The 13,140-nt window shown below is 26.9% G+C and overlaps 2 protein-coding genes across 5 annotated transcripts in view; one reads left to right on the top strand and one right to left on the bottom strand.

Moving 5' to 3' along the window:
- Window positions 1-7,477: 7,477 nt before the first annotated feature.
- Window positions 7,478-10,776, top strand: LOC126898474 (uncharacterized). Of its 3 annotated transcripts, none has more exons than XM_050672520.1 (3): window positions 7,478-7,710; window positions 9,049-9,317; window positions 10,388-10,776. In XM_050672520.1, exons 2-3 carry the CDS (start codon window positions 9,114-9,116, stop codon window positions 10,544-10,546), a joined length of 363 nt encoding a protein of 120 aa, XP_050528477.1. In that variant the 5' UTR covers window positions 7,478-7,710; window positions 9,049-9,113; the 3' UTR covers window positions 10,547-10,776. The 3 variants fall into 3 exon arrangements, with proteins under 3 accessions (XP_050528477.1, XP_050528478.1, XP_050528480.1); XM_050672521.1 differs by having other exon boundaries at window positions 7,481-7,710; window positions 9,139-9,317; XM_050672523.1 differs by lacking the exon at window positions 7,478-7,710 and adding an exon at window positions 7,919-8,058 and having other exon boundaries at window positions 9,139-9,317.
- A 111-nt stretch (window positions 10,777-10,887) lies between these two features.
- Window positions 10,888-13,140, bottom strand: part of LOC126898450 (liprin-beta-2) — an 8,018-nt gene continuing 5,765 nt past the window's right edge. For both annotated transcript variants that reach the window (XM_050672474.1, XM_050672473.1), the window contains exons 8-12: window positions 12,637-12,799; window positions 11,993-12,271; window positions 11,753-11,915; window positions 11,392-11,600; window positions 10,888-11,323 (exon numbers count right to left, since the gene is read on the bottom strand). In XM_050672474.1, the coding sequence (XP_050528431.1) occupies window positions 11,222-11,323; window positions 11,392-11,600; window positions 11,753-11,915; window positions 11,993-12,271; window positions 12,637-12,799 (916 nt within the window). In that variant the 3' untranslated portion in view covers window positions 10,888-11,221. The remainder of the gene's footprint in view (window positions 11,324-11,391; window positions 11,601-11,752; window positions 11,916-11,992; window positions 12,272-12,636; window positions 12,800-13,140) is intronic.

The raw sequence follows: 13,140 nt of genomic DNA, 5'->3' as shown, positions 1-13,140 counted from the left end.
TCCTTTAATTATTAATTTATGTTATTTATCCTTTAATTTAATTTCATCAGAAATTGAAAACAAATATCTTGTTAAGGAATACCAAAAGTTTTAACAATGTTTTATTTAAAACTCGTATTTTTAAAATATGACAATAAAATAGAGAAATAGTCAACTTAGAAAAAAAATTGTGGTATTCCATGATATTTTTATAAATTTAAAATGATTTTACTAGATTATTTTCTGGTTACTTAGAAAAAGTCATTTTTTTTTTTGAAGTACTAAAATAGTTCTTGTACAAGGCGCTGAAAGACCCCCAAGCTACTGCTGATGGATGTGTGGAGCAGACATCCTCCGGTGGCCTTAAGGCCACTGAGGTTACTGCTAGGTGTCAACAGACATCAACCTTTAGGTTTAGGAGTGGATGGGTATCAGTGCTCCTTTTTGCAACGAGATCCTTATGTCCCACTCCGAGTTTGAGCGATAGGCCGAAAGTTTGGGGTGCTTGCCGCACGGGGGTTTCTGGTCGCCCGTGGACTTCCGTGGCTCTGTTTACTCCATTCTGAGGTTAATGCAGGAGGATTGCTGAATGCTCATCCAGGCATTCGCTGAATCCGTCTTGAAAAAGAAGGAGGAAGCAGAACGCCTGAGGTAGAGGCAGCTACGCCGCTCAACACAGGAGGACCTAAGGCGCTGGTTTAGGCCGGTACCTTAGGTTCTTATTTTTGTTTTGTGAGTTATTTTGCCAACCCTCCCTAAAGGTTCTCACTCTGGGATCCGGCTAATGGGAGGGGGCCACACCACGACTATAACTTGTGGCTAGCCAAGAACGACGGCAAGTCGGGAAACACTCCTGGGGAAGGACCTAATCCACCTGAGCTGGTCAGCGTTGCCGACATCTGTGAAGATGAAATTCTAAGGATAAAGAGTAAAGAAGTGTCCCCAATAGCGGACGGAGCCGGGACGGTCATCTTGGAGGACACTCCTTCAGATGCACCAATCCCGGAAATGGATACACTTGGAAGGGCTTCAGAGATGAAGAGTAGGAAGTGCGGCAAAATCGCAGCTGCCAACTTCTTTCACAAAGACAGTACGCCGCGGTTGATGCTGAACTGAGCAAGTTCCAATTTCGTATTTACGGTCGGACTGGTTCTGGGGGGAAAGCAAGCGCAGAGGCTGGAGAATACCATGCTAGTCGTCCCGCCGCACAACACGTGACATCGGCTGTCAGGGCACTCATACGGAGCGTTCGTTTTTTGCACGACCTGGAGCAATCCCGCACACCGGAGGAGGATCTCCTGACCATCGATTCGTCGACACAGACGGAGCCCCAGGAGGTTGCGGGTAATGAAAGGTCGGGTGCGGTCAAACGCAATCCGGTGAGTACAGGTGGCACTCTTTCTATACCCTACTGCTACAGGTGTCTCAAAAAAGTCCACCTTTAGGCGGCCTGCACCCAACCGGACCGGCGCGTGTTTCATATGCGAAGCAGTGGGCCACCAGGCTAAAGACTGCGTTAGAAAGACGGGAGGGCCGGAGAAGCCTACTTAGAGTATCTCCTGTCCTTTTCGAGTTTTCTTTGTATTTTTCTTGTGAATTATATGCCAACACACAGCAAAGTTCTACCCCCACCTCCAAGTGGTGCAACCTGGACAACAGATCCCACTTTGGGATCCGATTAACGGGGGAGGCCACATCGTGTTGTGACTCAGCTCTTGATTAATTTCGGGCAGAGTCACAACACGGCGGTGTGAGTTTTATCGCGACGTTGGTTGCTCTGAAGCAATACCTCACGGTAGTTCCAGGGCGTCCAACATTATGTTGACTATAGAAAAATAAAAGGCGCTGAAAGTCCTTAAGTTGGCACTTATTTTTAGATTATTATTTAATTAGAATTAAGATGGAGTTCTTGAACTCTGATGTACTTAATAATATTAAGAGTTCAATGGCTTTAACAGGTTATATTTAGGGGTATATATAAGAAATTTGTTTACTGCTCCCGTCATAATACATATTCTCGATAAACTAATTTTCATCTGGACCCATGCTCATCATACCAATCGGAGATTTTAACACTTTTAAATAAGACTGGGGATTATTACTTTTATCAGCAATTAAATATTAGCTAATTTTCTTATCGTTTAATATTTCTAATCGTTCGAATTTTATATCTATAAATTTCAAAAACGAATTTATCAGTCATTAATTATGTGCTAAATAACCAAATTTTAGTTATCATTGTCATAGGGGAGAGTTATAATTTTAACCACCTCTATACAGGGTGGCCCACCACTCACTGACAACTTAAATAACTTTTGATCCAGTTAATATTTTTAGTTGATTTTTTTTTTAAATATTAGTTAGACGTTAGGTGTATAGCTATATCTCAATAATTAATTTTTTTACATTTTATTAAAAATATTAATTATTTTTAAATTTTAAATAAAATGTAAAAAAAAAATCTAAGATAGCTATTTTGTAGAGTAGAATTTAAGAAAAATTTTAGTAAAAAAATATCTTATTAATATTCAGTAGTAAATATTCTGTAGCGTTTTGAAGTTTGTGAAAATTTGAATTTTCATGTACTATTTTACGGTATTAAACATTGAAATACGTATTGAGAAAAGGACAGAAGAAAACGCTATCTTTTCAATATACTTTTGAATGAGAGTGATAAGTAATAATTGCCTTATCTAATTTCTTATCATGGTATTAATGCCAAGTTTGTAATGTATACACATTATCATCTTATGTATACACAGTAATCATGAAAAGATAGCGTTTTCTTCGGTCCTTTTCTCAATACGTATTTCAATGTTTAATACCGCAAAATAATACATGAAAACTTTAATTTTCACAAACTTCAAAACGCTACAGAATATTTACTACTGAATATTAATAAGATATTTTTTTACTAAAATTTTTCTTAAATTCTACTCTACAAAATAGCTATCTTAGATTTTTTTTTTACATTTTATTTAAAATTTAAAAATAATTAATATTTTTAATAAAATGTAAAAAAATTAATTATTGAGATATAGCTATACACCTAACGTATAACTATTATTTAAAAAAAAAATCAACTAAAAATATTTACTGGATCAAAAGTTATTTAAGTTGTCAGTGAGTGGTGGGCCACCCTGTATATAGGTCATTAAATATCAATATCAGTTTATATCGTGTCAAATTTGTTTAAGTATATAAAATATACATTTGTATAAAGTTCAAGTAAAACCATTCCGTCGCCGATCTAAAGTTGATCTTCAAATGCGTAGTTTACTATTGTTTCTCGGATGTATGACCATTAATATTGTAATATTATAATATTAACATAAGGTATGATGTTATCATTTGTATACGTATGTCACTTGTAATAACTATACGAGATCACAAAAACTTGGAATATATTTTTTAATTTAAACAATAAATAGAAATTTTAGAACGAATTTTGTTTTGATGAATTTTAGCTTCGATGCGAAGCTGAGAAGGTATTAATTTTACCATGATGTGTTTTTTTTTGTCTGTCATTACTTTTTCTCAGCTTTCAATAGACGAATATTTCTCAACGATACGACAAAAGATCATAAATCGTATTTAATTGAAGACATTACCCTCAAAAATTGAAAATTTCGCCCTTGTTTTCCATAAATAGTCAAAATCTCCCAAAAAATTACCATTTTTAGAATCGGTAAATATCGACATTTTATTCTGAAAATTGCCATAACCTATTGAAAAATGAACAAATCAAAATAATTATTTTTTATATTAAAACTTAAGATATGTCCCTTTCATTCGATATACATTTTTTGAAAATTTGATACTTTACTTGCCCACAGGGAGGATACAAAATAGCAATTTCTGCACAAAAATTTAACTTTTTCAACTCAAGTTATGAAAATGTTTCGGAAATACTCCAAGCTTCAAACATATGTCAAATTAAAGCTTATATTATTTGCTATAAGTTCAAAAAAAAAATTGTTTTGACGACATATCTTCTATATGCAAATGGTTACCGTAGTTAAAAACATGCTATTTTTGTGTTAAAACTCTTGGTATTGTATTTTAATTTATTTTAAAGTACTTTATAAGGGGTACACTGATTTTCATGAATATTACATAAAACTAATTGACATAAAATATAATGTTAAACTTATTTCAATTTATTTTTTCTTTAAAGTCGAAAAAATTAATTTTAACATTTGAAATTTGAATCAGCTTAAATTGCCAATTTTATAAAAAACGAATACGACGAACGTTTGCCGATTCAGTAAAAATCATTGCCCGTGGCAACGATTTTTTGAAATTTTTCCGTAATTCATTTTGAGTTAAAATTTTGCTTTTCAATAATCTACCAATTTCTTAAATTAAACACTATCTACAGATTTGCTTCCAAGCGTTTCTTATGATAGCGATTTTAATCACTGTCTGATATCATCTACACTAGTCTCAAGTATGCCATGCTCACACTGTGTCGCAACCCCACTGTGCTACCGTTTTTTTTTTATAAATTTATTATTATTTTTTTTTTAATTTAAATTTATTTGTTTAGTAAATAATATCATATATCTAATACAAAATATAGATTGTTTAGAATCTTTTACATATGAAAATCTGTCGTAGATTTTATGTAACTAAATGGTATTATTTAAAATTAAATCATTTATTATACTGATAATAAATAATTATATTGACTATAAAACGCTAAAAATGAAATATACACGCAGTGCATTTAATACATAAAACGTTGGATTACTTAAAATATTATTGCATGACGTAGGATTTATGACTTGCCTCAGTTCCATATATGTATATTATAGTATCCTTTATGGACTAATAAAAGATATGGTGTGCCAATTTAGGCATCCGGTCATCCGTTTAATAGCTAAAATTTTACTCTTGGAGCCAATTTTTTATACGCCTATAATAAGTTTAAGTAAATAAAAATAAAAACTGAAAATTATTCTCTTTGTAAGAGTAACCCGGACTCTCGCAAAGAGTATATTTTAACTGATTTCAATAAAATTGATTTTATTTTGAATCTTATAATGATTCTGTTATATAATATAGTTACAACAACAAAATAATATTACAGTGCGGTATATATCATATATTAAAATAACTAAAAAAAAAACGTTCTATATATCACCAAGACCACATTTTTTATTTTTATTGATTTATTGGTAGCTGAGAAGTAAACAAAGGTATGGGAGACTTCAATGTTGTAACTCTGTTGTGATTATTGTTATAAACAAAGACATGGGCGATGTCGATGTTTCTATAATTAAGGCAATGTCAATGTTTCAATAATTGTTGGTGTTGTTGAGAGATGTAATTCTCTCAAAGTTGCTACTTTTGTGGTCGGCTATTCATTTGCAGTTGTTGTAGAAATCTTTGTACTTCTTGCAAATGTATTATTCTATAATTTTCCCAGATTACGTAAACCTACATGAATGCAAATTATTTTCATCGAGCTAATTATTCCTATTAGGCCAATCCAAAAAAGGAAATTATATTTATAAAAAATGGATTAAAAAACGAAAAATACAAAATATTATCTGCTTATATATTTCTTTTCCTTTAACTTATACGATAGAGTCAACGCTATGTCGGACAAAAACTAAAATTTCCAACACATTTTGTATTCAGCTCAATAATATGAAAAGTATAAGTGTAGGTAAATTATTTGAATAATATATTTAGAGATACAGGTTCAATAAAATACATTTTATAAATATAAAAACGTTATAAATTTTCGAATATGATAATCATTCTTCGACCAAATCGTAAAAATCTTCATATTCTTCTTGAGATAGCGAATTCATGTCATAGGAATCATCCGTGACGTCCTCTCTTTCTGATACCATATTGCCATTTTTTGTAACGTTTTCTTTAATATCGATCTCAGTGGTTAACTGGGAACTTGTTGTATTTCTACTACTTAATTGATCGATTGGTATTGTCGTTTCTAAACATGTGACTGCTTTATCGTTCATTTTGACAGCAAAGACGATAGTCATACTCACGAGTAACATAAAATAAATGTTTTTAGCAAACATTTCTGTTGTTGTAAAATAAATTATAACTTAATTTAAATATATTCTTAAGAATATCACGGTGTATTAGCTAAAGAAAAAAAAAAGCATAAATGAAGTTTTTTATTAAAACAATTTTTTATCATTAAAAAGTATAGTTTACACCAAAATTATCCGCTAGAAATTAGTTATTTCAACTGTGGCTGAGTTGAACCAAAAATTTACCGAGGGTTCAGAAAGTTAAGAACAGATTATTCATATTTTATAATCACAAGGAGTGCTATAATCGAAAGTGATAGTAGAATTCGTTTTGAAATAGAAACGATTAATTTTTATATTTCTTTTTGTAAAAATTTCCATAATTAACTAATATTTCTAGTTCTAATATTTTTCCTTAATCGAAAAATCAAAATATAAATATCATTCATTCATAACAGTGATCATAATGTATTGTTTTAACCCCATGCACCCATCATCATTAACCCCATCTGCACCAACAATATTGTGGATAATAAGAATATTTGTTCATATTAATTCTATGATATTTTTTATTCCAGAAATGAGTATGAAAATTGTCATACCATTTTTGAACTCGTGTTCAAAAATTTATTTTAATTTTTCCTTTATTTCTACTAATTATAAGACAATTTGTTGAATAAAAGCGAAATCAAATAGTTTTTTTGAACATTTTTTTTCCTATTGTTTCTAAGCAATATTTTTGTAAACATTATTAATATTTTCAACTTATTTTAAAAATTTGTAGTTATCTCAAATGTTTCTTTATCTTATATAAGATTGAAAATAGTTAGTTAAATGGTAGTTAATTTTTCTAAAAAAAATTTTCTGGTTTGCCTACTTATAATGAACATATTTATATCTAGAGGGATGTTTTTGCCTACTATAATATCAATTAAAAATATACTCGACGATTTATTAAAACATTTCCAAATAAAATGAGCGTCAATGATTTGTATAAATCATTAATTCTTAGATATAATTTGAAACAATTTTATAATATATTTCATTGCAAAAGTGTGTTTAATATGTACAATTATATAAATATTGTCTAAACTATTTACTATAAAGTAACGTAATAATTAATTCCACTCACTTGTTTATTAGATTAATTGTGAGAATTTTTCAAAAGAATACTGAGATGTCTGTTAAGATTTTTTCTTAATATTTTATTTTAAAGTTATATGAAATCTCACTTACAAAACTACTTATATTTGAATTAGACTAATCTTTATTAACTACTATTTAGTAATTTCTATGTTTAAATACTTCTTATCGACTGATTTATTTTAAAGGTGATTAAAATTTTACTAACCATTAGGCAAATTTTACAAGACTATTACGAATTTCTTATAACAATAAATTTGCATAAATTACTGATACGGTTGTGTTATAAACTACAAATGGCGTGTAATATTTTTTTTATGTCTTCCAGTATTTAATAATTCCACAATCTAGAACTGATAAAAATTCAGATCTAATGTTCACTTAAATAATAATATTTAAGGATTTTTTTAATTTAAGTTATTTTAAAGGAGGGAAAATAAAAATAAACTATGTAAAAATAATTTCCATCTTCATTAATATTGGATTTACTCATTAACAAAATTATGTATAATGTTTTATGGATCGATGACTACTGAGATAAATATGAACAAACATAATAATAATACTTTCTAAATAGGTAAGAACCTTAATATAATTTAATGGAATCTATTAAAAACTATACGCTTAAGAGTATTAAAATGAATTTGAAATAAAATATAATTTTATTTATAGTATAAATATAATTTTAATAGCATGTTTTGAAATAAAACATGCTATTAAATAAAACTCATTAAAATTAAAATACTCTTTCAACTTTTTTAGAAATTAATAGCCTTTTGTATTACCTTTTTAATTGGTTTAATCCAATATATACACCTTTCTGTGCCTGTTTATTGTATTAATCAATGAAAAAACACAACAAATTTAGATAGAGTTTCAATAAAAATTTTTGGATACTTATTTTATGTATTTGCAGAAACAGTGAGTAAGTTTGAACAGTTTTTATTTAAAAAATTCATAAATTAAATTTTTTAAATTAATTTATTGTTAAAAATTAGGGTAATAATGAAGTCATATTTTTATGCAAAAGTAATTATACAGACCAACAGTAATAGAAAATTTTCTCTAATCTACAATATATAGGTGAATTTTATACGGAATTTCGACACTGATTCCAAATTTGGCTTAAAATTTATTCCATCGATTCTAGTTTTTAACATAATTAGCAATTAGTAATTAATTATTTATTAAACAATTAAATCATTATAAATAACTAAGAAATATATTTTTTTAATTTTCTAATATAATTTGATTTTAAAAAAATTGTGCAAAATTAGGAACCCATCCGTCAAGTTTAATAGTTTTTGTAAACCTTTAAGTTTGAGTTTGATGGACATTTTTCAGAAAAAAAAAACTTTCTATTATAACTACTTTTGGCTTAATCTCATTATAATAATTATGAATTGTAAAACATTAAGACCAATTTTATGTGGAATTCAAAAATATCAATTGTTTTATTTTTACACGATAAAAATTCCGGGAAAAGTGCAAAATTTAAAAGCGTTATAATTAAAATGTATGATTTAGTACATTTAAATATAACCTTTTTTTATTTTGTTCATCACTTCTTTATAGAAGTAGGCTGAACTGCATAGTTGGCTTATACATTTATTAATCTGAGTCTGCAGAGTGTAAATCAGAAACCCAAATAGAATAATATTTTTGAAAATGTTAATTTAGAGCTTTAAGTTGTTGCACCACTCTTCAGTACCCACGTAGTTGTGTCACTGTTCCAAGTATGATAATGAATATATTCTCATGTACTCTGAATATATTCAGACTCTAAGTTTTATTTTTACTTAATAATCACCAATATTGAATATTTACTGAGCATTTTTTTTTTAATCGGTAAATATTTTACATATTGTATTGTACTATACTCTTCTAAATAAAATATTGTTTATTATTTTTTAAGAAGTCTCAATAAAAATACTTCGCTTAAAAATATTTAAGAAAAAAAGGTACATCTGCATCTAATATATGGTTGTACAATTAAAATGTATAGATATGGAAACAGAACGCATTTGGCTTGTACTAATAATAAACGTGGTTTTATTTTGGCATCGTGCCGAATTTCAAATGATGGATAATGACCAGATGAAGTTTGAAAAATCCTTGCCGTTACTATATGACTTGAAAGTTCTAGAATCAGTTCTTAAAAGTTTACCTGATATGACAAAACAGGTTTGATTATCTTATAGTATCAAATAATAATTAAAACTATGTTACAATAACAAATTAGAGTTATAATACTTGTTAATTTGTTCTTATTGAAATTCTTAGCAATACACAATTATATTGCAATTACAAAAAAGAACATAAAATTGGGAATAATTTTTGAATTCTCTCCATTAACTACTGTGTATACTGTGGATGTTTAATTTATTTTGAAATACTAGTGTTTCAAAATCAAAAACCTAGTAAAAATTAATACAAACTGAAATATAGTCTTTAGCAATAAAAAAAAAATCTTTTATGTTTTAAAGTCACTAAATTCAAATCTGATACTAGTTTAATATTATATATTTCTTTTCTAAGAGATGGAGGAGTTCAAAATTTGTTATTTTTAAAATCTCAAAAGTCTAAATTGGTATTTATACACGCCTCAGAATAAATAAGTAATTTAATAGTTATAATGATTATCTGCATTAATAAGTTACAAAAAATAATTTTTTTTTAAATTAAAATAATAAATAAAAAATAATATTTTGTCAGATTTTTCATAAATTGAAACACAGTGCAGCACCTTAGTTAATGATTGAATTTTCAAAGAGGTATGACTCTACAAAGGTAACTGTTTAAAGTTTATTAATAAATCAAGTATCAATAATTTCTAGTTTTCAAAAAGTTATTTCATTCTAAATTATAAACTAAAAATATCAATATCAACTGTTTCATACAACTGTAATTTTTTGGATTGTTAATTTTTTTAATATTCAGATGGATAGTCTGTACGTGTTTACGTTTGATAATAGTAGCATTGTTCTTAAAATATATATCCCTGATTTTTTTAGTTTATTTTTGGTTTTTGAAATTAAATATATTTTAGTTTTAAATTAATGTTTTTAATATACTTTATTTTTAAATAATATTAAACACAAATGATCAATTTTTATTGGGTAATTGTTATTCACTTCCATTAGTTTTAGATTTGAAACTATCCTAATAATGCCTTTCTAAAAAGATAATCAATTATATATCATAAATAATTGTCCTAAAATGTTTAATGAAATTTTTTTTCAACTGTAAAACAGATTGAAGATGCACTTCCAGTATTGACACTTCAAAATAGAATGACACCAATGTCGTGGTATCCAAATCAACTAAAGTTAAAAAATACTACTAGAATGGAGTCTAGATTCAATGAGAATTGGAATCAAAATGTGGACGCTAGCGACTATACCTCAGACTAAAAAATTCCAGGTCTACACGAAAATCATTATTTTATATATAGTGTCAATTTTTCTTTTTAGACAAATTCAATTCGATATGTCATTTATTTATACTTATCCACATTAATTAGCTATAAATTATAAATAATTTGAACAAATTAGAACACCTAAATTTACAAACAACAGAAAATAGAGATATATGAATTAATAGGGTTTTAATAAAAATATCATTTTTTTTCAACAATAAAGTTATTGTTATTTTAATACACAAACGAATATATATTTAAATTAATAAGAATATTAAAATTAAAAAAATGTTACAATTTATAATACTTAAAACATGTGTTAACAACAATCACTTAAAAATTAAATTAAGTAGAAATAATAATTCAAAGTAGTAAAATGGCTTTTAGCTTATAACATGTATTAATACCCTTTTAAATTATTTTATTGTCATTAATAATGAATTGAATGTTGTGGTACAATTTAGGTACCAGTAAAAATTTACAAACCAAGACAAAATCTACATAATGATTTGAATTTATTCTAAATCTTTGTACTAATTATTAAATAATTTTTATGTTTTGATTAGTTAATCAATTTTGTACTTCAGATTAAAAATTATTTTACTTTGGTGTAAGTTTGAAGTGCTTATTATACTATTGTATTTCTAGTTACAATTGCACTATTCATTATTTATAACTTTGGTTCATTTTCAAGGGGACAAATTAAGTCACCAATAATCATTTCATTATAATTTTTCTTTCGTTTTAATGAAAATTGTGATTTCTTTTGACCCTAAAGTGAAATTAAAAAATTATAATCTAAGTGAATCTTTTACTATCTTAGTTTTATAAAAAAATTACTTTAACTCTGGAAGACATTGTTAAAGGTTTGAACTTTGCTTGACTCTGGACATCTCTCTTTTTTTTATTTAAATCTGTTCCTATAAGTTCATTAAATTGTATGCTTAAATGTCGTCTTAATAAAGTTTTATTTTGTTGAATAAATAAAATGTCAGCAAGCAAATCAGAAGTAAACCTGTCATCATAAACAATTAACCCTCCATGAACACCTAAAAATACCAAAAGACTTAAGTGAAATTCAGTAGAAAACTGAAAAATTAATAAGTATATATGTAATAAAATGATATAAAAACATATTTAAAGTAATCATTAATATTAAAGTAACAATTAAAGTAAAGTTATTATTAAAAAATGTATGTACCTGAACCTCTTAAATTAGAGGCATATTCAGCTAAATTTACAAAGCAAAGCCATTCCATTACTCTGTGTGTAGTCCACAAAGATAAGTTATGATTGTCTTCACTATTGTTTGAATTGGAACGTCTAGTTAAACATTCAGGATCAAACTGGTTTTCTCTTAACACCTAAAATCAAATTATTTGGTAATTTCAATAATTAAAACCTTTAATTAATCAAAATGAATTTAAAAAATAAAATTTACTTTAATTCCACAACGGAGGCTTGATAAATGTAATTCAGAGTTAACATTTTGCATAGTCAAGAAATCATCTTTTGTAAGTCTATGTAGCACAGTGCCATTAACTGCTGCTTGAGAAAATGATTCTTTATACTGGGGTAAGCCAATGTCATCCAACCAGTGAAGTACCCAAGCTGTATTTAAAAATCTTGCTTTGAGCAAATATTTATCATTCACAAACACATTTTCCCTATTTTTTTCACATTGTATTTCCAAAATCAATTTTTTACGATGTAGCCAGTGCTGTTTAAAAAGTTTTATACTATTTTAAATAAAAAATTAATTATAATTAAATTAACAATACATTAAATAATGTAAAGAAACATTTTAGGTCAAGTTATTTAAAAAAAATATATATATATATCAAATTTGACATGATAAAGGCACAATTACTTACCAGTGAAAAAATTGTGTTAATAAGAAAAGATTTTTTTTTATTGATTATTAAAATTATTAAGAAAACCTTAGAGAATTATTTTTATATGCAATTATGTATCTATATTAAAAATTGGACTTAAAACATATGAGCATTAAGCTATTAAACTATATGAACAAAAATAATTTATCAATTATATTAGATAACTATTGAATAGTTATAGTTTACTTACATTAAAATGAATTTTTTCATCAATCTCTTTGAATGAAGCTGAAAGTAGATCACTGCCTAATATAGGCCATGATTTTGATTGATTTAAAATATATTCAAGTCTTAAGTTAGAAAACCATTCAAATAACAATTTACGATCCCATTGGCTGAAAGGTACATTTGAACTGTAAAAAGATCAGAAGAAATTTAAATAGAATTTGTATAATTACTTAAATTATTTAAGTTTTTATGTATAAACTGTTATAATTATATTAAGGAAATAAATGGACTTATTTTTGAGAAAGATAATGTCGCAGTTATCGTTAATTGAAATTTATAACTTATAATATAATATTCAATGGAAAAGAAAATTAAATCAAATATTCATGGTATAAACTAAAAAAATATACAAAATATACAGAGTTTTTATTACATGTATATTACACATAGATAAATGATATTTTAAATAATTGATGTAATTATTTATGAAATAATTAAAATCTGGGTTATAGTTGTTTTCACTAAT

Source organism: Daktulosphaira vitifoliae, unplaced genomic scaffold (genome assembly GCF_025091365.1).
Source record: "Daktulosphaira vitifoliae isolate Bord-2020 unplaced genomic scaffold, ASM2509136v1 Scaffold_2, whole genome shotgun sequence".
NCBI classification, from domain to species: Eukaryota; Metazoa; Arthropoda; class Insecta; order Hemiptera; family Phylloxeridae; genus Daktulosphaira; species Daktulosphaira vitifoliae.
The sequence above is the reverse complement of the archived record's forward strand: the minus strand, read 5'-3'. Positions and strand labels throughout refer to the sequence as shown.